This window comes from Stenella coeruleoalba (assembly GCF_951394435.1).
Source record: "Stenella coeruleoalba genome assembly, chromosome: 11".
NCBI classification, from domain to species: Eukaryota; Metazoa; Chordata; class Mammalia; order Artiodactyla; family Delphinidae; genus Stenella; species Stenella coeruleoalba.
The window spans coordinates 15,029,819-15,055,149 of record NC_137157.1 but is presented as its reverse complement, the minus strand read 5'-3'; the positions used below and the strand labels follow the sequence as shown (position 1 = coordinate 15,055,149).

General features: G+C 44.4%; 1 protein-coding gene across 2 annotated transcripts in view; it reads left to right on the top strand.

Annotated features, from left to right (window-relative positions):
- The window catches only part of ABTB3 (ankyrin repeat and BTB domain containing 3), a 319,066-nt gene that overhangs the window by 197,015 nt on the left and 96,720 nt on the right, over positions 1-25,331 (top strand). For both annotated transcript variants that reach the window (XM_079938119.1, XM_079938120.1), the window contains exons 2-3: positions 1,860-2,009; positions 13,615-13,819. In XM_079938119.1, the coding sequence (XP_079794245.1) occupies positions 1,860-2,009; positions 13,615-13,819 (355 nt within the window). The remainder of the gene's footprint in view (positions 1-1,859; positions 2,010-13,614; positions 13,820-25,331) is intronic.

Genomic DNA, 25,331 nt, shown 5'->3' with positions numbered 1-25,331 from the left:
TGCTACTCTCTCACTTCATCCCAGAGGACGCTTTGTTTGCTGAGCTTTTGTGTTTCGAGCAGGGTGAGAAGTAGACTTGAATTTTTTTTTTTAAACATCTTTATTGGAGTATAATTGCTTTACAATGGTGTGTTAGTTTCTGCTTTATAACAAAGTGAATCAGTTATACATATACATATGATCCCATATCTCTTCCCTCTTGCGTCTCCCTCCCTCCCACACTCCCTATCCCACCCCTCTAGGTGGTCACAAAGCACTACCAAACGTAAAATAGATAGCTAGTGGGAAGCAGCCACATAGCACAGGGAGATCAGCTCTGTGCTTTGTGGACTTGAACTTCGACCTTTATGTTCTGTCTGTCCCCTCACCCTGACAGTTGGCTTAAATAATTCAGCACCTGTATATTGATACTGCTTTATTGTACCTCAGTTGTTTTGTCACTGGCAGTCTTGTTTCTCCAGTGAGTTTATACTTGAATACGTCTTCTGCTTCTTTTCCATCTCCTAGCAGGATTGGGAATACTGTAGGCATTCAATAAGTGCTTCCTACTTATTGACAACTACTTTTGTTCAGGTCCCTGCTAAGATATCCCTTTATTCCTCATCTTCTCTTACCATAGAGCATGTGTCATTTGGCTTTGTGGTTATCTGTGTAACAGTCCATCTCCTTCACTTAGACTGTGAGCCCACTGAGAACAGGAAGTATGTGTATTCTGTCCATCACTGTATCCTCAGCCCCTAACTTAGCACAATGCCTGCCTTGTTCATTGTCTCCTCAGTGATTGACACTTGGTAGGTGTATCTGTTAGTTATCACCATAATAATGCTGAGTAGCAAATAACCCCAGTGACAAATTAAATTAGCATTTGCTTTTGTGGGGCAGCTCTAAGCTGCAGATTGTTACTGCATTGGCTCTGTCTGTCTCTCACCTTTCTTAGACCAGCAGGCTAACCAGGATGTGTTTTTCTCATAACAATGGCAAAAACACGAAAGAGCAAGTTCAGCCACACAGGTGCTTTTCAGGCCTTTGGTTCCATCATGTCTCTTAATATACCTTTGGCCAAAGTTCATCAAGCCCAAAGTCAAGGAGCAAGAAAGTGCACTCTGCCTATGGAGGCTGGGGAGGATATGGGAACAGTGATTATTTCTGAATAATCAACAAAGTAAGTTCTCGCTAAATGTTCATGGAATGGGAAGGACGGGATGAAAATAATTGGATTCCAGGGATTTCCCATGGGTATTCACCATACAAGTTACAAAAGTCCATGGGGACTTTTCACCTCCTGACATACAGCTCTATGGAGAAAGCCAGGGCCTTGTCTAACAGATAACAGCCCAGCCACACAGAGTTAAATTTGCTGGGCAAGTAAAGCAAGCTCTCAAAAGAATCCCAGCAGAGACTTCCTCCAGGGCGCTCTGGGAGGCAACTGCCTCTGGGACAGAGAGTGGGACAGTGACTGCTGGGTTCTCTGCGTGGAAGGAATCCCTGCCAGGTCTGAGGAGATGATTTTCTTTTGTGTCCTTTGGAAATGTGTGCATACAGACGGATGCCACCGTGTTTGTTAAAGTCAGCAAAAGACCTTTTAAAAGAGCTAGACATAACACACCATTGTAAAGTAATTATACCCCAATAAAGATGTTAAAAAAAAAAAAAAGAAAGAAAGCAAAACTGAGCAGAAAAAAAAAAAAAAAAGAGCTAGACATCATTTCTAAGAGGGTTCAGAGCCTTGGTTCCCATGTTGGCTTTGTGGTACCAGCCCTGGTGCAGTTTGAGGCTGTGCAAGGTTTTGCACCCCTCCTTTGGTTAACTGAACAATAACAATCTATTTTCCTTTCACTCTCTCTCCCCACCAACCATAGGGGTACTCTGCCTGCCAGACAGCCTGAACCTTCACCGAGACCCGCAGCGGACCAGCAAACCGGGAGAGCTGCCCATGTTCAGCCAGTCCGAGCTGAGGACCATCGAGCAATCCTTGTTGGCCACCCGCGTGGGCAGCATCGCGGAACTGAGTAAGTGGACGCTGGTTCTCTTACCCTGTCTGTTCCCAAGTGACCAGCTGCCCTTAGGGCAGTGCTTTGTAACCAGCCAGGGGATTCCTTTTATTGAGCGCCTGCTGTGTACACACACCTGTGCTGATGGCCGTGGTGAAGACAGCAGCTCTGGAATCAGGCAGACTGGTAAAGTTCCTGGCTCGGCCTCTGATGTAGGTCAAGTTCCTACCCTTTTCTGAGCCTCAATTTCCTTTTCTATAAAATAGAGAAGATGATAATACTCAATAGTTGTGGCGATTTAGCAAGCTAATGCCCATGAAGGGGTTCACCACGGTACCTGGCACACAGTAAATCCTGCAAATGCTATTGATTTCTACAGTGGGATCACATCTGTCCTCTATTCAGAATCCTCCACGGGCTCCGCATCTGATCTGTAGGAAAAGCCAAAGTCCTCAGAATTACGTCCAGGCTCGCCCACCTGTATTCCTCAGACATCTTCTTCCACTCTCTCCCAAGGCCCGCATAACTCAGCCACACTGGCCCCTGTTGTTCCTTGGACATAGCAGGCACACCTTAGGGCCTTTGAAGGTACTGTTCCTTCACCCCTCTCATCCTCCAGATACCCACATAGCTTGCTCCCTAGTTATCTTCAAGTCTCACCCAAATGTTACCCCTTAATGAAGCTTTCCCTAACCACCCTATTTAAAATTATAGCACCCTGAGGACCCTAATCCCTCCTCACTGCTTTACCTTCCTTCCCAGCTGTTACCCTATGACATACTCTATTTTTTTGTTTGTTTTTCAATAACAGCTCCACTGAGATAGAATTCATATCCAGTTCACCTACTTAAAGTGTATCATCATTCAGTGGCTTTTAGTATATTAACCAAGCTATACAAGCATAAGCACAGTCAATTTTAGAACATTTTCATCACCCCAACAAGAAACCTGAAAACCATTAGCAATCATTCCCCTCCCTCCTTCCCCTAGTCACACCCTATAGTTTACTCATTAATTTTTTTTAATTGTCTGTTTCCCACTACTAGACTATTTTTTCATGGAGAGTACACAATTTGTTTTGTTTGTTGTTGTAACCTCAACACCAAGAATGCTGCTTGACACATAGTAGGCCCTCAGGAAATATGAAGAAAGAAAGAGAGAGAGACAGAGACAGAGACAGAGAGACAGCAAGACAGTGGGAGAGAGAGAGAGGGAGAGAGAGAGAGAGAGGGAGAGAAAGGGGCAGAAAGGTGGAGAGAAGAAGGCTGGGGTGTCCCAACTTTGAGCAATGATTGCTGTGCTTGTATATCCCCTAATTCGGGGCTGTGCTTTCTGAGTCTGACCAACCAGAGGAAAATAAAACTGTATTTACTTATGATCCAATTGATTGTCAAATGACATAGCCATGTGTTAGTTCCGGATGGAACTGGAGCATCGATCTCAGAAATGCTAGAGTATGTTAAATTATGAGTTGGTGTGATATTCTAGAAAATTCTGAACTATGAAAGAATTCAGGACCCATAAAGCAACTTGTGCCTCTTCCCCAAAATTCCCTGTACACCCGGGACAAGCATCCACCCTTGAGTATACAACATGCACCTCTGAAAAGGGAAGCAGTAGCCAATTCAAGCCGTAGGGGGACCTTATGGTCACTAGAGTTACTTTCCTGGCACCTGAATTTGGAAATTGTGCTTGCATTCCCATCAAACCCCTGAAGTCCTAAGACGCCTCCAATTACAGGGTCTTCCAGCCACTGGTCAGTTGTACGATTGTTCTTAAACTTTTTGCCATGGACCCCTTTGGCAATCTGATGAAGCCTATGGACCCTGCCTCAGAATAATATTTTTAAATGCAAAAAATAAAGTGCGTAAGTTTATAAAGGAAGCTAATTATATTAAAATACAGTTATCAATATATTTTTACCTCAACTGTGATACAGTAATTCTATGCCTTTTTTATTAGAACATTGTAAAACAAGATCTAGCAGCAGCTCTGATGAGCCATTATTTTGAGGTAGTGATGTGTGTGAAGGATATTTTGAGATATCTGCAACAATTGGAATAAGGAAAGGTCTGTATTTTAACAGCTCCCCAGGGATTCAGATGTAGCTGGTCCAAGCAGCTCCCCTGGGGAAACATCTCAAAGAAGAAATGCCATACTGTTTGGGACTCTGCAAATTTCCAAGACATGCCCGTGACCTTGGAAAGGCTGAATCTGGCTACAGGGTTGGTTCATGTCTGTGTGGGCGCAACCTCGGAAGAGGTCCCCACGCATTTTTCTCTGGGGTCTCAAAAGTTTGTCTGGCGATATTTTAAGGGCCCCTCCTAGCACCTGGGCTGAGGCCCTGCTCAAATCTGGTTCTTCACTTGGAGGAAAGGATTTGCTAAACAAATCTGCCCTCCACCTAAGCAGGCAGCATGCGGGAGTGCCTTGCCACGTAAATGGTTTCTAAGGACAGTTTGCTCTGTAAATTAAGTGCTGTCATTTTCGTTGAATGTTGACTTTCGCATATGAATTGTTGGCACACAGATGGGTGCTGCTAATTACGAATAGGTTCCCTACGTTCATCAAGTCAGCCCTGTAGAACGTGTGCACAGTAGCACGTTGATCAGCCACATGGGCGACAGAAGGTAATAAAATTGCCTTCTTTTCTGATCTGACTATAATTTAGACTGGCTTGCTCTGAGGTCTGAATCAATACAGCCTTGCTCTCTCTGTGTACATAGAGAGCTGTTCTTCATATGCAAAGGTTACTCTGCCAGTGTGGATTCCAGAAACCACTGTTGTTCCAGAAAAGGCGAGATGGAAAGAGTTTGTTCCCAGCCGTCCCTGCTCTTCTTGAACCAGGCTGTTCAGGGTTGAGGGCAGAGCCCCTGACTATGGCCTTCTTCATGGCCAACAATAATAATAGCAGCCCCTGATGCTGTTGACCTGGTGATCTATGAAAAATCTACATGAGCTATTTCCAGTGTAACCATTATTATCCAGATAGATGTGGGCATGGAGGCAGGAAGGGGACAAACAACTTGTCTAAGATCAACCACACCTGTGAGCTGATGGCTGAAAGTGAGTCCAGTTCTCAAGGCAGAGCTTTCAACACTAGGCGTGACTCCCTGTCTCTGGGGGAAGCCCAGGTGTTTCTATATGATACAGGGGGAATGAGAGTCCGCCTCTGTAAGATCATCATGTTTGTCAGATCTGTGTTCCTTCCAGGTCTGAGGATCGCAGTTTGCTCTGTAGGATGTACTGGGGATGCTCTCCTCAAAACTAAACTGGAGACGTGAGAATTCACAAAGGTTACCTAGTATTTCACCAGCACCTAGATGGCAGGACCCCGCTGCCCGCTGAGACTTCTGCCTGTATTCCCCCTGCTTCTATCCTCAGGGCGTCTTATTAGAATCCAGAACTGTCTTGATCAGTGGTGATGTCCAGAACACTTTCTCTGTCTAGCCTGTTATGGCTTGAGGTGAAAATATATCCACTACTTCCCGACCACCTACTGCATGCCAAGTGCTTTAAATATATTAAAGGTATTTTTATTCTCATTTCATAGATAAGAAAACTAAAACCTGGAAGGATAAATGTTTTGCCCAGAGCCACACAGCTAGGAAGTGGCAGAGTCACATTTCAAACGGTTTTTCTTTTTCTACTTTTCTGCATCCAGTTCAGCTTTGCATTCTAAGCAACTAACACATCACCTGTAGCTTAGGAAATATCTGTTGAATGTCAAATGAAGACATGAAGGACCCACAGTGAACTAGTCCGTGAAACAAAAGCTGAAGAAAATGCTACAGGGGAGGGGAACTCTTAATGAAACTCTCGTCAAATATTAAACTGAATTTTGAACTCAGAGAACTAGAGCTGAATCTCTGTATGTCAAATTATTTGAATGAGAAGCTAAATCAGGAGACCACAAAGGTCCACAAACTGACACAAGCCTGGTGATTCTTAACTGTGAACCCGAAGAGATTCTCAAGGCAATGCTTAGAGTCCGGTGGGCAGACCAGGTCTTCTTACCTGAACCAGGTCAGGAGTAGGTCTGGGGGAAGCTGGTCTGTCCCTTCTCCTCCATTGAGGCCACAAGGAAAGCAAAGGCTCTGGCTATTCTCACTTATTTTTTGAGAGAACAGAAGTTAAGGCTACTTTAGTTTATTTTATTGGTTTCCTTTTTTTTTTAAATTTTTATCAGGGTATAGTTGATTTACCATGTTGTGTTAGTTTCATTTGTACAGCAAAGTGAATCAGTTATACATATACATATATCCACTCTTTTTTTTTTTAGGTTCTTTCCCCATATAGGCCATTACAGAATATTGAGTAGAGTTCCTTGTTCTATATAACAAGTTCTTATTAGTTATCTATTTCATATACAGTAGTGTGTGTATGTCAGTCCCAATCTCCCAATTTATCCCTCCCCTCCTTATCCCCTGGTAACCGTAAGTTTGTTTTCTACATCTGTGACTCTACTTCTGTTTGGTAAATAAGTTCATTTGTACCCTTTTTTTTAGATTCCACATATAAGCAACTTCATATGATATTTGTCTTTCTCCGTCTGACTTACTTCACTTAATATGACAGTCTCTAGGTCCAGCCATGTTGCTGCAGATGGCATTATTTTGTTCTTTTTTATGGCTGAGTAATATATACCACTGTATATATGTACCACATCTTCTTTATCCATTCCTCTGTACCAACTCGACTCTGCATTTGGCCCCATCAATCCCACATTTGTGTCCTCCAAGATCTTGCTGCAGCCCTTCTGCCCGGCATTCCCTGCCTTGCCCCCAAGCTCCCAATTAAAACTGCATTGGACAGTCATTAATTAGAGTCATTGCTTTTTGCTCTTTAAAGGGGAAAAAATGAGGGCTTCATCGAAAACTGCCTCTTTCTGTTTTCTTTTCACACTAAACTGTGAACTTGTTGTTCCCACTCAATGAGTTCATCAAAATGGGGCCATTAATTTACAACTGTGCATAAAAAGGTTTCTGGGTTGTCTCCCCTTGGTGTCACCAGAAAGAAAAACAGCCCTTATTGCTTGGACAAGGGGGTCTCTCAAATGCAAATGGGATCTTTTCAGAAGGTCCTGCTGCCTCCAGCCCCTAGAATGCACTGTGACCTTTTCAGGTGGTCAAGTGGCCACTGGCCTCTTGGTATTTCTTGAATGTTTCACTCCACAACAGGGCCTTTGCACTTGCTCCTCCCTCTGCCTAGAAAGCTTTTCCCTTGATTTTTACAAAGCTCCTCCCTCATTTCATTCAGGCCTCTGCTTAAATGTCACCTCCTCAGAGAGGCCTTCCTATGACAGCCCCACTCACTTAACCATCCCTGCATCACTGCTTTCTATACACACTTCCTGCTTTAATTTTCTTCATAGCACTTAGCACCACCTGACATATTATATATTTGTTTATTTTCTGTCTACCTCACCAAGACTGTAAACCCCATAAGAGCTCAGACTTTTTTTTAACATCATTGACTGTATCCCCAGTGCCTAGAACAATGTCTGGCACATAGTAGGATGCAATAAATATTTGATGAATGAATGAATGCATGAATGGTAAGTTTCCTGCTGGATCCAGAGTTCAGTCTTCCCTTGTCCATCCCTGTTTCTCCAGCTCTCCTTCTCCTTTAAAACAAATCTCCTCTCATTACTTTGTACTGGGCTATACATGGTCTTTCTTTTTTTCAAGGGGAGGAGTTTCAGTGAGGCAAGTTAAACTGCAGTTTATGATGCTGGGGAGTGCCTTGGCTTCCTTATCTTTGCTGTGTGACCTAGGGCAAGTGACGTGATCACTCGGATCCCCAGGGATCTGTGAAAAGAGGGTGATCATACCTCCTACCCCAGGGTCGTGTGAGGTTTTGAAAACATACTATAGTAAGTGGTCTTTGACCGAGGATGAAGAGCGGCGAAGGAATTGAAGGTGCTGTCACAGCATAGGTTTTGGCAGAAGGAGCCCATGTTGGAATGTGCAGCTCTTTGTCTCAGGGGGATCACACTGGCATGCAGGAAGATGGCTTAGAGGGAGCTACACTGATAGCTTGAGCCTGGCAGGTTAGAGCAGCGTTTCCCAAAGGGTTGCATGGGAGATGATTGTAGGTGATACGCAAAACACTTTCTATTTTTAATTGCTATGAATTTTTCACAGGTACTAGAAAAATATTGGTTTTCCTTTTATGGCACTGATATGAAGTTTCCTTTTAAAATGAATTTATTGTGTGAAAGAATTCGCCAATTTAAGGAAAAATATTAAGTAAATAAACTGTACCTGCGGCACACAGGTATGTGAAAATTCATGATGCTGATTCCCAAATGGCTGACATTTGGAAAACCTGGTTATAAGCGGGTTCTCAAGTAGGTTCCTAGACCCAAACTCCAGACACCCAAACTCAGTGCAGCTAGTGACAAGTGGATTTGTTGTTTGGGGTTCATGACGCTGACAGGTGAAGCAGCAGATAGCACATACATAGAGTGGGATTTGAAACGGAGCTTGTGATTACAGAATCCCTGTGCCAATTCCATCTCCTATGGCCAGCCCTCATCAGAGACATCCTTTCGGCCTCTGATCCAAAGACTCGGCTGATAACAATGATGATGATGATAATGATGTGGTGATGATGATAGTGATAATGATGAAGATAGAAATGATGGTGATGATGATGAAGATGATAATGAAAGTGATGATGATGGTGGTCATGATGATGGAAAAGATGATGGTGATGATGAAGATGATGATGGTGGTGATGATGATGATGGGATGATACAAAGTAAAAGAAATAGTGCTGAATACTTACTATATACACTTAGGATGTGCCAGACCCTATTCCAGGTGCTTTAAGTGATTTGTGATTGCTTCATTTCATATTATGAGTTAGGCACTATTATTATCTCCATTTTTCAAATGAAGAAACCAATGCTGGGTACTTTATACATGTTATCAGTTTAATCCACACAACAAATTCACAAAGGTCATAATCATCCCTGTATACAAAGAAGTAAACTCACCCAAGATCATGCAGCTAGTCAGTGGCAGGTTGGAGACTCAGACTCAGACAGTCTGACTCCAGAGAGCTTGTCCCTAACCACTACACTACACTACACTGCTCCTCCAAGAACAGGACAATGAATGAGTCATGTCTCTGCCTGTGAAGCTCAGTAGAGGAAGTAGATGTGTGGGCACTTAAAACACGTCTGAGTTAAACAAGTAACATGTTAGACTTTATTAGTAGGTGCTGTGTGTACACAGGGGAATGGGAAGTTGATTCTGATCTGTGACATCCTGGAGGGCTCCAGGGAAGAAGTGGCATTTGATCACAGCCTTGAAGGTCGTCAGTAGTTGAGAGGATGAAGCAGGGTGGGGGGGGCACTCTAAGATGAGAAAACAACAAGAGCAAAAGCAAAAGCAGGGAACCTGGAAGTGCAGGGTGAGCTGAACGATGCCCTGAGGAGATGGTTAGCCCAATTAAGGCCAAAGCCTTCCCAGGGTCTTGGGGAACTTGAGGGGTGATGCACTGCCCCAAAACATGGATCCTCTTCTCATCTCCACCCCATTTTGATTTTCTTATTTTGAGCTTTTTTTTTTTTTTTTTTTTTTTTTTTGCTGTACACGGGCCTCTCACTGCTGTGGCCTCTCCCACCGCGGAGCACAGGCTCCGGACGCACAGGCTCAGCGGCCATGGCCCACGGGCCCAGCCTCTCCGCAGCATGTGGGATCTTCCCGGACCAGGTCACGAACCCGTGTCCCCTGCATCAGCAGGCGGACTCTCAACCACTGCACCACCAGGGAAGCCCTTATTTTGAGCTTTTTTATGAGTGCTTTCAAGAAAGACAGAGGGGAACTTCCCTGGTGGTCCAGTGGTTAAGACTTTGCCTTCCAATGCAGGGGGTGCAGGTTCAATTCCTGGTCGGGGAGCTAAAATCCCACATGCCTCCTGGCCAAAAAACTAAAACATAAAACAGAAGCAATATTGTAACAGATTAAGTGTACCCCAGCCTGACCCTAGATGGAAGGTACAAGAAATTTAAACACCACCTCGGTGAGCTTATTATTCCGATAATACCAAATAGCACATGGCATAATTCAAAATTCAGAAATGACAGGAAAGTTGGGAGGGAACGTCACCCACAATCCCGCTAGGCACAGAAATCCCTGGTCAACATTTTGCTTTTTTTTTCTCCTGGTATTTACTCAGAGCATATTTTTTAATAACATAATCCTGATCACACTGTATGCAGTTTTGAATTTCACTTTTTTCCCCACTTACCATTTTAACACAAAGCTTTTCATCATTTATTGCCATTCTATGTAAACATTTTTAGTAACTGCATAAGTTTTATCACATACCAGAGTTTATTTAACCACGCTCTGATTTTCAAACATTTGTTTCTTTGTCAAATTTTGGACCCTGTAAATAAGGTTTGGGTGAAAATCCTTGTGCATGAAGATTTTGCTGCATTTTGGATTCTAACACTGGGACAGAGTCCCAGAAATGGAATTACTGGATCAAGGGAAAGGAGCATACGTGAACACCTTGGCTACATAATGACAAATGGCCCCATCATAGACTTGGAGTTGGCCACAGATGCAGCAGGATGTCTCTGAAAGAAGGACTCAGGTCAGTGTAGGACGATGAGCACAGACATTAGAGTCAGACAGACCTGGGTTGGAATCTTATCTCTGCCTTGTGACCTTGAGCCTCAGTTTCCTCATCTGTAAAACAGTATTTCTCAACCTGGGCATTATTGACATTTGGGCTAAATTCTTTCTTGTGGGGACTGATCTGTGCATTGTAGGATGTTTAAGAACATTTCTTCCCTCTACCCATTAGATGTAGTAACAGCCCCCCGGACATGGCACCAGAAATATCTCCAGATATTGCCAGACATCCCCTGGGAGGCAAAATCACCCTGGTTGCAGATCACTGCTCTAAAGCTAAAATAATATAAACATACCCTATAGAGCCTGTGAGGAATAGAAACAATGCACGTGAGGTGCTTTTTCACAGTGCCTGGTATAGGGTAGGCGCTCAATGAATGGCAGCTGGGACTCTTCATGTAGAGCCATGTTTCTCCACATTTTCCATGTGCAGGTCCCCTGGGGATCTTCCCTGCCCACCTGCCACTCAAAGAGAATTTCCTCCTCTGATTCTTTTTTGAGGTTCTTGCATATATTTTCCTGCTGTGGCAAATGGAGAGAAGGAGGGTCAGACTCTAGGTTAGGCTTGATAAGAGGCAGAGGGGTGTAGGGAAGCAAACCTTCCCCCCCACCCCGCCCCACTGCTATCTGTTTAACTCCTGCATCACTGTTCAGATATTAAGCTTAGTGGATTGTACTCTGGTTAGGTCGTCTCGATGAGGCCTTAGGACTCTGGCAACATAGAAGTTTCCTTTCCTCTGACAACTCCTATCAGAAATAGTGGACACTTGGAATCTTGCCTCAAGAAGGATTTTTAAGGCTGCATCTACACTTAGTGGATACGGGCTCTGTGATTGACTAAGCATGTCTGCCATGGGCATGGAAGAGAAAGGGGAATATTTGCCATTTCCACCCTCAGGTGAGACCTCATCTCCATAGTCTCACTCCCACAGAGGGGGTGAATGGTCCTCTTGTCAATCTTCTTTTGAAGAAGTGGCCCTTTTCCTCAGATAGGAAATGGGAACCTAGAAGGCAGGTCCTGGGCCTTCAGAGGAGAAACTCCTGCCTCTCACTGAGCCTCACTTTCTTGGGTTTGGATTTTAGGTAGAAAGTGTCATGTTAAAAAGTACAGCTGGATGGCAGAGAACTGGTGGGCTCTGCAGGCTTGGTTTCAGCTGGGCAATGAAGGATTGGGAATGGGGGCTTTAAACTCCAGTAGGAGTTGATGTTTCAGTCATGAGTCTGAAGGCAGAATTCCTTCCTCTTCAAGGTCCTCTATCTTTTCTCCTAAGGCCTTCCTTCAACTGACTGGATGAGACCCACCCACATTATGGAGGGTAATCTGCTTTACTGAAAATCTACTGACTTAAATGTTGATCCCATGTAAAAAATAGCTTCACAGCAATATCTAGTCTAGTGTTTGACCAGCCAACTGGGCACCATAGCCTAGCCCAGTTGCCACATAAAATTCACCATCACAGGTATCTTAGAGGAGCGTCTCCCCAAGTGTGCAACACCTCCCACTGTGCATGAGATGATTTCCAGCGGGACAGGGGCAGTGCCTTAAATAACATTGGTCATGGGAGTGACTCTTTTAAATTCTATTTTAATGCTAATTACTTTCAGAAGAAAGGCTCCACTTGATATGAGCCCCTAACAACGCTCTCACTCATTATTTATAAGAGTAGAAAGCAGGACCAGAATTCAGCTATAAATTGATTACGCTGTTTCCTTTTCATCAGGTTAACTTTCACAATGACCTTCTGTTTATGGCAGGTGATACTGATTTTCCGTTTATGGCAGTGACATGTTTCCTTTTTAGATATATGTATTTTTAAAAACAAAGGGAGTCCATTGAAGATTAAGTAAATAATGGTACGGGTGGTGTTTGGATTCAGCTACACTCACGAAGGTCGCTTACAAGCAATCCAAGTTTGAGAAACACCATCTTAGCCAAGAAAAGTCGGGGCTTCAGGCCCAGCCAGCATCCCACAGGAGGATCTTCCCTCCATGGCCAATCTGGGAGCCTGCAGCTTTGGTTTGATTAAGGAGAAGGCTGGTTTCCTTCTGAGAAAGCGTGAGAAAGACCAGAGTGTTCTCAAGGTTTGCCAGCGTTGAGACAAGTAAAACATGCCCCTCAAGGAGCACAGTTAAGTGCATGGATTCTGGAGCCAGACTGCCGGGGTCAAATCCTCCCTCTGCTGCTCATAGCTGTGCACCCCTGAGAAGTTATTTAACCTCTTTGAGCCTCTGTTTCCTCATCTGTAAAATGGGTTTATAAAGGTACCTACTTTATAGGGTATTGTGAGAATCAAATGAATTAGTGCTATCGCATAACAAGTGTCATTTAGGACTGAGTCGCTGTTGTTGGGAACGACTGACAGAGAAAAAGACACAGTGCTCTAAATGCTGTACCCAAGAAAGTACAGTGTGATATGAGACACAGGGGAGTGCGGGAGATTCCAGGATGGCTTCCTGGAGAAATTAGTATATAAGCCGATACCTGGATAATCAGTAGGAGTTAGCCTGGAAAAGAGGAGAGAGAGAATGTTCTGGATGGATGGAATAGTGTATGCCCAGGCTTAAAGGCAAGTGACAGTTCTCGTGACTGCAAAGAAGGCAGTACTGGTTACAGCAGAGGATGTGACAGAGGGTGTGTCCCAAGGTGAGGGAGGCCGGAGGCAGACACATACAAAGGGCTTTCTGTGCCTTGTTAGAAACAAGGGGTCCCAGAAGGGCAGGACTGGAGTTATCTTAGCAGCCCTCTGTGCCTGAAACAGCACCCCAGACCTGGAAAGCCCTTGACAGTCGTGTGGTGAATGAACAAATGCTTTCCTGTCTGCTTGATGTGTGTCTCATGTGTGTCTCATGGGACCACTCCCATTGAATGAGGGAATCTCAGGATGGAAATCTCTGCCGAGATCTCCAGGCACATCTTCTCTGCAAGCTTTGGCTGCCTGAAGGATCTGAAATGTTACTTCTGTCCACAGGTGACCTGGTGTCCCGAGCAATGCATCACTTGCAGCCCCTCAACGCCAAGCACCATGGCAACGGCACCCCCCTGCACCACAAGCAGGGGGCGCTCTACTGGGAGCCCGAGGCCCTGTACACCCTTTGCTATTTCATGCACTGCCCGCAGATGGAATGGGAAAATCCCAACGTGGAGCCCTCCAAAGTCAACCTCCAGGTGGAAAGGTAAGACTTGTGCTGGCTTTGGATGGCCAAAGAGAGGGGCTCCCTTCTGGCCAACACCACCTTATGGTGAGTAGGTATTGCCTCCAGGGTGGTACAGGAGTGGGGGAGGAGAGGGATGCTGGGGGTCAGAACTGCCCAGTTTCCAGAAACTCACTGGAGGGGTCTAGATGACCTTGAGGGGTTATCAGAGACCTGGGTGGAATCTTTGAAATGGGTTTGCATAGGGCTGGCCTAGTTTGGGATAAAAGTGGCCTGGGTCAGAAGAGAGGGTCTGCAAATCTGGAGAGATGAGGCCTCTGCAGTGCAAGGGGGCTTCCTTGTGAAGGCAGCTTAGGGGGATACCAGCTCCTTGGGTGGGAGATGTTTTATCTTCATTTCACCCTGTCTGCCCTGGGGATTCCAGGGGGAAACCATAACACTTGCTCAGCCAGAAGTGGGCCTCTCATGTGGGCAGAAGACAGCATAGCAGTTCCCATGAAGCAGAATCCTCATGGCAGAGAAGGAAGGGAGGGCTCCCTGGAAGAGGAAGCTCCCTCTGACCTGGCTTCTGCTGCTCCCTAGCGCCATCCGTCCATGTCGCCATGCCTCAGCCTCCGTATCTGTAAACAAGTAGCTGCACTAATCGCTTTCCAGGTTGCCTTCTACCTGGAAAATCCCAAGATTTTCTGAGGATGGTTTCACCCTCTCAGAGGCAAGGAATCCAAACCACCATCAGGAAAGGAGGCTGCCTGGAGGTGTCCCCTCTTCCCCTGGGTACAGGTCCACAGAGATGTGGACCTGTTCCTAAGGGAACATCTCCCCCCAGCATCTCACAAATCAGGCCCCTCCTCCTGTGTACACAGGCTTGTTCACTCTAACTACTGCAGTGGTGACGCTGTTTATCGAGTGGTTAAAGAACAGGCTCTGTGATCCAGACTTCTGGGTTCAAATCCAGGCTCTTCCAATTAAAAGCCATGGTGTCTTGGAAAAGTGCCTTTAACCTCCCCGTGCCTCAGTTTCTTCATCTACAAAATAGAGGTCCTAAGAATAAATCCTTCATAAGGCTGTTTGAAGATCGAATGCATTGAACAGTGCCCAGCACGTAGTAAGTGCTCAATAAATGTTCCCTTTTATTATTGTTGTTGGAGATCTTATCCGCAAATAGCTGAACAACTCCCAGTTTGGGCTCAATGCACTTTCCTCTGTTAAATGGTTCCAAGTGGTTTTAAAACACTCACTGGATGCTCTGTTTCTGCCAGGATGGGTCGGGCTCAATTGGGCTCCTAAACCATGTCTCTTGGCTTTCAGTTTAGAGTAGAGGATGGAGGATGAGCGAGACAGAAGTTGACTCTTTTTTTTTTTTTAATCCCAAGTTAGCATCAATATTTCAATCCAGTCTGGAATTAACTTAATCAGAGGATTACTCATGTCTCCCGCCATCCAGGCCAAATCAGTGGGTGCCGTGTGCATATTTTCACGTGCCAAATATGCCCAAAGTGCAGAGGTGGCAACGTGCCCGTGGTCCCTGGGCAGAAAACAACCTCAGTCAGACACACCAAGACGTTGCTTTCTATGAGTATGAATCGTGATGGCTGGGAGGATGGAAACTATTGGCCTTGGCCTTTGGGGTACCTAGTTCTTCAGCCCCCATCCCTACCCCAGCAGCCTGTAGAATAGGGCAGTTTCTCTGACTCACCTACCCCGCCACTCTTCAATTCCCGCCTCTATGCAGATGACACCCCCTCCATCTCCAGCCAGACGTCACCACCTCTGAGCTCCAGAACCTGATCCACCTCAGCCTTCCAGTTTCCACTGTCAAGGCTCACACTCTCAGGCTGGTTCTTCTCAGGGCACGTTATTCTCTCTGCCCAACACAACAAATGTGTGTGTGTGTGTGTGTGTGTGTTTATTGCCTGTGAGCTTCATGAGGGCACAGAACACATCTGTTTTTGTTGTCACGCCACACCTAATGCCAAGCTCAACATCTGGTATATATCACAAAGTCAGTAAATATTTGTAGGATGAAAGAAGGGACAAATCCGTTGATCCAACTGCCTATGGAACATTTCCATCAGGAGTGCCCACAACCACCTCAAAACTAAAGCCAACATCTTTCCCCCCAAACCGACTGTTCCTCCTTTCCCCCCCGCCCCCAGTCTCTAAGAATGGCATCACCATCAACCCGGTCACCTCGGTCAGAAAACTGGGACTCACTCCACACTCCTTCCTCTCCTTCCCTCCTTCCTACAGCCAGCTGGTCAGTAGGTCTCACCGATGCAACTTCTGTGCCGTCTCCCATTCCTCTAATCCTTCCTCCCCAGATGGCTGCCTCACTGCATGGTTCAGTCCCTCGTTTCCTCTTACTGCTATTACTGCATTTGATTTCTAAGTGGTCTCCCTGGACGGGAGGCTTAATATTCTCTGACCAGCTCCATCCTCATGGCCACCAGACTGAAACTTCTAAAATATGCATCTCATCGTGTGACATACCCCCTGCCCCCAACTCAACACAGTTGCATGGCTCCTGTTATATTTTCTGTTATGTAGTTTCCATCTTCCCTTCCGGAATCTATTTCAGGATTCAGAGTGTAGTTGAAGTGGCTGTAAGTCTAGGGAGATCATCTAAGGATTCCAAACTTTCTGGGACAAGTTTTAAAGAGGCATGAGCTGCAAGGGGGAGCTGAGTAAAGAGAACATGTCCTAGAATTTGTCAGAGTCAATTATCTTGGTCTTTCCATTCCTCCTTGGCTGAATTTTCAGGGGACGACACAAAACAGAAAACACTTGTCATGTTTTGAGTTCTGTTCACTTTGGTCCTCTGGAAAGAGTATGGATTTGGGAGTCAGATCGACCTTTGGGTTTGGATCCCAGCTCTGCTTCTTCTAGTTCTGGGACCTTGAATGAGTCATTTCACCCCTACTGAAACTCTTCTCCTCAACTGTGAAATGAGAACAAAACCAGCCTCTTGGGACTGGTGTAAGCAATTAATTAGATACTGTAGCTAAGATATCCAGTGCCATGCCTGGCACAAGGGGATCTCCCCTCACCCCCACCAAAAAGGAGCTGATATAATACATCTTCTTTTTATTTTTTGGCTCTCAAATGTTATTATCGTTGTCCCTGAAGGAGCCTGTGTATGATTCCTTCCAGACGAAAAGCTGTTTCTTCCCGTTCCACGATAGGCTAGGCGTTGATATTTATTAGCGTCTGAAAACACACAGGTAAGGGCTTCAGAGGAGAGAGGACTCTTGTTTCCAGACAAGTGTTTACAGCAGCTTCATACCAAAACTTACAAACAAGACGTTTCCAGTGGGAGGTAGGATTCTAATTTGGAGCTGGTTTTTTTTCTCTTTTTCTGTCTTCTTTTTCCCTCCAAATCAAAAACATTTCCTTGACTCTCTATCTCTGTCTGGCAAAGTCAAGTAAGGCCATGGTGTTTATATGGTTTTCCATAAACTCTTCAAGAACAGGAGCTGAATATTGTGTGCTTTTTGTCCACGCCGAGCAGAAGGCCTGGAACATATTTGTTGACTGAAATACGGATTGTGTTGTGCCTCAAACCATCTCTGCTTGTCAGAAGAGCCTTTCTTGGCTGGAGTACTTGGAACTAGGCCTCCGTATACCATTTGACTCTTTCATGTGGGCATAGCTTTCCAGTTGCTACATTGGTTTTGGATAGCTTCATTTTTCATTGTGGGGTTTTGAAGAAGCTCAGTACCAGTATAAAATTTCTGTAGTTTAAGTTGTTCCAGGACTTTGGCTACTATTTTTTGAGCTTCTGAAATCTTTCAGTCCCTCAGATACTTTATTTAGGGAAAAAAAAAAAACTCAGATAAATCTTATATGATTATGATTAGGCTATATTCATTTTACAAATAGTAGTGATAAATGTAAACACCTCAGTTTTGAGGATGGGGGTCATGTGAAGCTACTACTATTTTTTAATAGAATCATCTTAAATCTATGACAAAATTTCCCTGCCCCAAATCATTACTGGAAAGACTAGTGATTCCTAGATGTGTTTGGCCATGAATGATTTCAGTAATTTGTCATCATAAAATTAAAAGGAGTAGGATAAATAGGAGTGTTTTGTTGCCCGCAGTAACTGATAGTGCCCGAGAGGAACAGAGATCAGCTTCACCTAGAAGACTAGACAATTAGGTAGTTTTACTCTCCCCGAGTCTCATGGGAAACAAACCAGAATTTACATCTAGGCAGTGGCAGCTTTCGCCCCTTTTGTAACAGAGCTGTGTAAACAGATGTGGCAGACATCTGTTTCCCTGTGTCTACCAGGGAAATCTCAACCACAAACATGAGTATCCAATCACCAACTATTTGAGGAAAATGAATGGGAGAAACAGAACAGTCTTAACAAATGGAAGAATTTACACTTGAGGAAATAGAGTTAATAAAGAAAACATACCAGATATTAGAAGTTAATGGTACCCAAATACATCTTCTAAGAAACCCTCCCAAAAGATCACCCCAGCACATCAATATGTGACAGGTGATATCCAAATTTTAACACACTCCAACAGACATACCCAGGGTTATGCAAAATTTCCAGCCTTCTAATTATAACCCTTCCCCTTTCTTTCCCATCAAGGAATGTATATCACAACACAAGTGAGCAGAGGTATCCTTGATACAAGCAGCACTACTAGTAAGAATGCTTAGTTGCAAGAGTTGAACCTGCTGAGCAGAAAGAAAACCTCTGGGAGGCCCAATGTAGGAAGAGGGTTAATAAATCCTTGTCACTCCTGCATGAGAACCTGACATTGGGTTAATTTTCTAGCTCTGTTTCCCTGGAAACATGATAAGAATTACAATATCAACTGTGTTACTAAGCAACATTGCTTATGGTCAGAATGACCCTAGGTTGGTACATTAGATCTGGCCTTGTAGTACTATAGATACTTGGTATAAATACCAAGTATTTATAGTACTTGGTATAGTACTTCCAGAGCTTTGGGCTTCCTTGAATTCACTGATCCTTATAACTGGCAATGTCCCTTGCAGGGACCTTGAAAACTACTTCTGTGGAGTTGTTACAAGAGATATTGGGGTTCATAAAGCAGGGAAGTTCTCACAACCACCTAACTGGGTCTTATCTCCTTGCACCTGAGTGTCACTGGGGCAGAAGGTAGCTCTGAGACGGCTGGGTGAATCGTTATAAAGACTCCCAGTAAAAGGAACGTCTGATGTTGTCATGAGGGACAAGTGTGGCCTATGATGGTCCCACGAGTCTAAATGTTTAGTAGGGCTTAAGAAGACTTCTGGAGGGCATTGAAGCTGGAGAAGCAGGCTTTGAGCCCACACAACCTGGAGCAGTGCCCAAGTTGCACCCCAGGATTGCTCAGAGCCATAGACAGTGGACTTTATACCACTGAGGCTGAACTTTGGCCACTCCCAGCAGGACCTCTGTCACCATTACCCCTGAAAACTGAATGTCTCTGCTACCACTCTTGTCATGTTCCATCTATGTCACACCACTTGCTTCTAAATCAGTGGAGCCTGGGTCACATCCCTGCACCCTAGTAGCAGGGGTGTCTGGAAAGGTGAATTTCTACCTTGTTGAACTATGGAACAATAATATGGGAAATTCTCCAAACGGTAAGGTCATCAGTGGTTCCAAGCACCCAAAAAAGTTGACAAAGGTTCACTACACTCTTCTACTTTACTCTTTTTTAAAATAAATAACACACAAGTGAATCATTTGCACAGTTCAGTACTTCTGACCATTATTAGCCACACAGCTCACAACTGATTGGCTTACACACCACAGTGAATACTCCCCAACATAAAGACTGCTTGGGCTGACACCCTAGGAACCTCAACAGCAAGAAGGAGGAGACGAGAGGACTGTTTTTTCCTGACATCTTAAGCAGCAGAGGAAGAATGCTACTTTCTCACCTTCTTGAGGGCAGTGATCACATCTGGCACAAAAGTCCCCTAAAATGTCCACCCAGTGCTAGTGGGTCCTGGAGAAATTCATAGTCAATGTATGAATGGGGACAACCCAGAGTGGGAGAACCATATATTAGACCTGTTTTCTGCAGGGCTACTTGTGGGCTTTTGTGGGCTGGCCTGGAATTCCAACCATTATATAAATGGTTCTAATGAAAAACAAAATGCATGTTGAGTTCTAAATAATTAACTTAAGAAACAAAGTTTTAAAACATGATCTATTTGTGAAGAAACAAAGTTTTAAAACATGATCTATTTGTGACATGAGCGTTGCTGCAATTTATTTCATCTGGCCAGGTAAAAGCAACTCTAATCCCAATATTTTTCAAACTGTAGGTTACAGCCCATTAATGGGCCATTAAACCAATGCAGTGCAGAGATTGGCAAACAATACCCCACAGACCAAGCCTGGCCTACTGTCTGTTTTTATAAAGTTTTATTGGAACACAGCCATACCCACTTGTTTACATATTATTTATGGCTGTTTTTGCACTTGTGGTTAGTTGTGACAGAGACCAAATGGCCCACGAGGCTGAAAATACTATTTAGCCCTTTCCCCTGATGCTGTGGGTTATAACCTGCATTTCTAAAAAAATTAAGTAGAATTGAATAATAAAATAAATCAAAGTAGCTTGCATTGAGGGAAGGTAACTATGTTTCTTGAAAGTTTGTTGGGTTTTTTTTTTTTTTTTTTGGTTACATTAACTTAACTGGAGTTGATTAACTTGCCAAGGTCATGCAGCTAACGTTGCAGAACTAGTGTCTGAACTCCTGGCATCAGGCCCTGCTCTGTGCTTGTCTTCACTAGTCTGTCTTGCTGTCCATGGACTATGATTTTAAAGAAATAATATTTGAAAGCCTCATCCCTAATCTCTAGAATCTTTTTATAATCTTTATGAATGTTTACAAGATATAAAACTAATATACTTATTAAATAAAATATAAGTACACAAAAACTTTAAAGAAGAAACTTTGAGTCACCCATAGTCTCTGCATCCAGGAATAAGCACTGAGACCATATGGGGTATTTCCTTCCAATCTTAGTTTTCTGTGTATATTCAAAAAGTGTTTGGCTGTTTCACAAAATAAGGACTGTTCCATCATTGGATATGGAATTTAAAGTCAACAGAAAAGCTGAGAACAGGCATGTCAAACATGCTTCATTCCTGTCGAAGATGATAAAACTGAGGCCTAGAGGGATGAGTGGACTTTTCTGGAGTCATAAGCATATTTTCAGTGGATTTGCAAGGCAGTGCCACAATGCCTTGCACATGCTTTGCCCTCTTCTTGGACCACTGCCTCCCCTCTGCTCCGTCATCTCACTACCCCCATCCGTTCATCCTTCAAGACTCATTTTAGGCATCACCTCCTCCAAGATCCCTTTCCTACAACCTCAGGATGCACTGAGTGTCCAGGCTCTAGCTCAGTGGATAGCATATAGTAAGTGCTTAATAAATGCTTGCGGAAATGAACAGAGCTGGGTCTGAAACCTATATGTTCTGGCTTTCGGCCCAAAGAGCCACGTTGCCAGTGTCAACTCAGACAGCCCTTAGATTGCCACTGGCTCTACTGATCACATGCTTCAGGCCTCAGTTTTCTTAACTGTACACAAAAAATAATCATTCCTACTTCATGGAGCTGTTTCAATGACTAATGAACTAACTTATGTAAGTGCCACACACAATCACTGACACTTAGCAGGTGATCCGTCAACGGCAGGGGTTATTATTTACTTCTTTAAACCAGGTTGACCTCCTCTTAGACATTATAAGAGGTTTTGATCAACACTTAGTATGTGGCAGGTCCTGCTCTATACGTCGTGTGTATTAACTAATTCAATCATCACAGTACCCCTTGAGGCAGAAGCTAGCCTCACCTCTCCTCATTTCACAAATGAGGAAACTGAGGTGCAGTGAGGTTAAGTAAGTTGTACACTTGGGCAGGTCTGGGAGTATCAAAGACATCAAATGAATGCTGCATGGCTATAGGGAAGGAAGCTCTCTGCTAAGGGAACAGAATGCATACCATGGAGGGCAGGAAGGTGAGAAAACAGAAAGCGAGACCTTGTTCTGAAGAGGTGTTGGGTAGAGCAACAAATTAGACAGGAAAGAAGGTTGAGAGACCCGCCAAGGTGTCAGGACTTTCTCCTATAAGGAGTGAGGAGCTGGAAAGGATTCTGAGAAGGGAGGTGAAGAGACCAAAACTGCGTCTGATTCCTTGTAAGCCCTCCCTTGATGGAGGCATAAGGATGCCTGAAGGAAGGTAATGAACATTTGATGCACCTACTATGTGCCATGTGCTATGTGAGCTACTTTACTTTCAGAGTTTAATTTAATCCTTACACTCAACTTTGTGAGGTAGAAATGCCTTCGTCTACAGATGAGATGATTAAGTCTAGTTGCTACTAGTAGGAAAATGCTATTTGGAAGCTATTTAGGTAAAGCTAAGGACCTTCACAGTGCATTAATTATATCTCTGGATATTTTTTATTGTGGAGCCAGAGTTTATATCTTGGTTCTAACACTTACTAGCTCTGTGACCTTGAACAGGTTACTTAACCACTCTGAGCCTCGGGTTTTCTTATCTGTAAAATGGGAGCTATCATAGAATCTGCTTCAGAGGGCTGTTGTGAAGCTATTATGTGTTAATATATAGAAAGCACTTAAAATCCATCATGCATTAGTCTCTTTATAGATAATGGCCATTATTATTCTGTCATGGTGCTTATAACCTAGGTGTATGCTATAGCAGGCCTTCTCAAATTTTAACGTACATTTGAATCCCCTGGGACCTCATTAATATGCAGATTCTATTCATTAGGTCTGGGGTGGGGCCTGAAATGCTTCATTTCTAATAAGCTCCCAGGTGGTGCTGATGCTTCTGGTCCATGGAGCATCACGTGAATAACAAGATACTGTGTTGTCATTCATTTCCCCAACCTACTCCACCCCCCATTTTCAGTTACATAAGGGCAAGAAATAAGCCTTTTGTTGATTTTTGTCTCTCTGGTAGAGCTTAGCACATAATAGGTGCCTAAGAAATATTTCTCAGGCTCTGGGGGCTGGATTGAGCCTTGCAGGGCCTCTACTCTTACCTCATGAGATGCTGGACCCCTCTGCAATTTGCCGAAATGAATGGATTTCAGAAGTCAGATGTGGCCAGCCTGTGGAACTCTCAGGCTTTGGAGAGGCAGCCAAGGGAAGGTGCTGAGCATCCAAATATAATGATCATCTTCCACTTAGCAAGGTGGCCAGCTCCTCTCAAGAGGCTTGGGAATAGCAAATTAACCACAAGTGTGCAGGAGCAAGGTGAGGCAGGATTTGACAGGTGTCCTACCCGGGGAGAGGCAGCAGGGCAAATCCTAAACCACACCAGCTAAAGGGCTGTTAAACACGTCCAGCCAAAAAAAAAAAACAAAAAACAGGGCTTCCCTGGTGGCGCAGTGGTTGAGAGTCTGCCTGCCGACGAAGGGGACACGAGTTCGTGCCCCGGTCCGGGAAGATCCCACATGCCGCGGAGCGGCTGGGCCCGTGAACCATGGCTGCTGAGCCTGCGCGTCCGGAGCCTGTGCTCCGCAACGGGAGAGTCCACCACAGTGAGAGGCCCGCGTACCGCAAAAAAGAAAAAAAAAAAACACGTCCAGCCCTCAGGGCTTGTCAAACTGTTTACACGCAGTTGCCCGGGAGTTTTCTCCCAGCCAAAGGGGGTGCAGTTGCTCCTGACCACAGGTAATAAGCTGGGGGCTCAAGTTTAAAAACAGCCCCCTCTCCTAATATGGGGGGTTAGTCTGAACAAATGCATGTGCTTCACTTGTTCATTTCAATACCCAGGTCTTTTCTGAATCCCAGTTAACTGGCTGCCACAGCAGTCTGGTCTGGTCTGACACCAGCTTCTCTTTATTTAAGGGAAAAAGAAGGGAAACCTTACCTTTATGATACAAAGACTAAGGAACTAGTAGTGCTAGTTCCAGTATAGTAACCACTAGCCATGCAAAGCTGTTTAAATTTAAATGAATTTAAATTGAATAAAACTAGAGCTTCAGTTCCTTAGTATCACTCGCCTCTTTTCAAATACTCAATAGCTAGATGTGGCTAGTGGTTCCTGCGTTGGATTCCGCAGAGATAGGACCTTTCCAACATCACAGAAACTTCTATTGGACGTCGCTGAACTAGAGACTCAGTGCACATAGTGTCCCCATTGCAGGAAAAAGAGCCCATGATAATCCCACTCCTGAAGCAATAAGGTAGGAAGTGTAGGGACCAGGGACCAGCTCCCCTACCAAGGCATTTTGCGTGTTTCCATGTTTTGATCATCTTAGAGCTTTTTCAAAGCGGCCATCATCATCATCACAACCAAATTTTACCAAGTACTTACGACATGCTAGCCTCTCTTCTAAGTGCATTAGTCATTGGGTCCTCACGAGAATCCTGCAAGTGTAGTAGCGTATCTTACACTATCGCAATCTCTTATCTTTTCCTGAGTAAATTCAGGCTCAGAGAGGTTGTGTACCTTGCCCAGGTCACACAGCTAATCAGGGCAGAACTGAGGCGCAAAGGTAGGAAGCTTGAGTCCAGAGTTTACTCTGTCAACGGGGTGCCGTGCCACGGGGATGGGAAGGATGTCGGATGTGATGGGGAGGGCATAGGATTCCCTGCAAAGGTTAAAAGTCTGAAAATCTCCCAACAGGAACATTCTTGTTTTAATATGCTTCTTCCACCTCTACACTTTTCCTTCTAAGATTCTCCCTGGCTTAGGCTTTAATAAATATCACTAATATAAGTGGAATAATGGTAATCAAATCATTTCATCAGATTAAACAGTTAAAAACCTTTGAGAAACATGTTAACCTCCTGAAACAAATTGCTGGATATGTATAGACAGACCCTGCCTCTTAAATCTTTACCTCAGTGCTACTTGAGCTTTTCATTTCTTACTACACTTTTCAAAATTGTTAATTACTTGTTTTATTTACTACTGGACTTTTCATTCAGTTGGTCATTCTTCATTCATTCACTGAACACGCATTGAGTGTCTGCCCTAAGCATAGTAAAAGGAAGAGCTGGTCTTTATCGGAGTCTTCTGTGTGCCAGGCACCACTATAAGCACTTTACATGAATTAACTCATTTATCCCTCATGACAACTCCAGGAGGGAGAAATTGTTATCGTCATCCCCGGTTTATAGATGTGGAAAGTGAGGCAGAGAGGATAAGCAACTTGCCCAAGTTCACAGGGCTCAGAAGTGGCCCCGTGCTGGGGAGGCGGGGCCCAGGGACCTCTCAGGACTCCTGCCTGAGCAGCTCATTTATCACCAAAGACAGAAAGTGCCAAGGTTCAGAAGGGAGGTGCAGATAAACTGCTGAGGAACTCAGGGATGATGGTGTTTGAGTCAGGCTTTGAAAGATGGATAAGATCAGGCATTCTAAGGGGAAGGAGCAGCTGGCAAAGGCTCCAAGGTAGGAAATTGCAAGGTACATGGTGGGAAGCATGTACCATAGACCAGCTGAGTTGGACCAGAGGCCAGACTGACCTTCAGCTGCTTTGCAGAAGTGCAGATGGTTAGCCAGT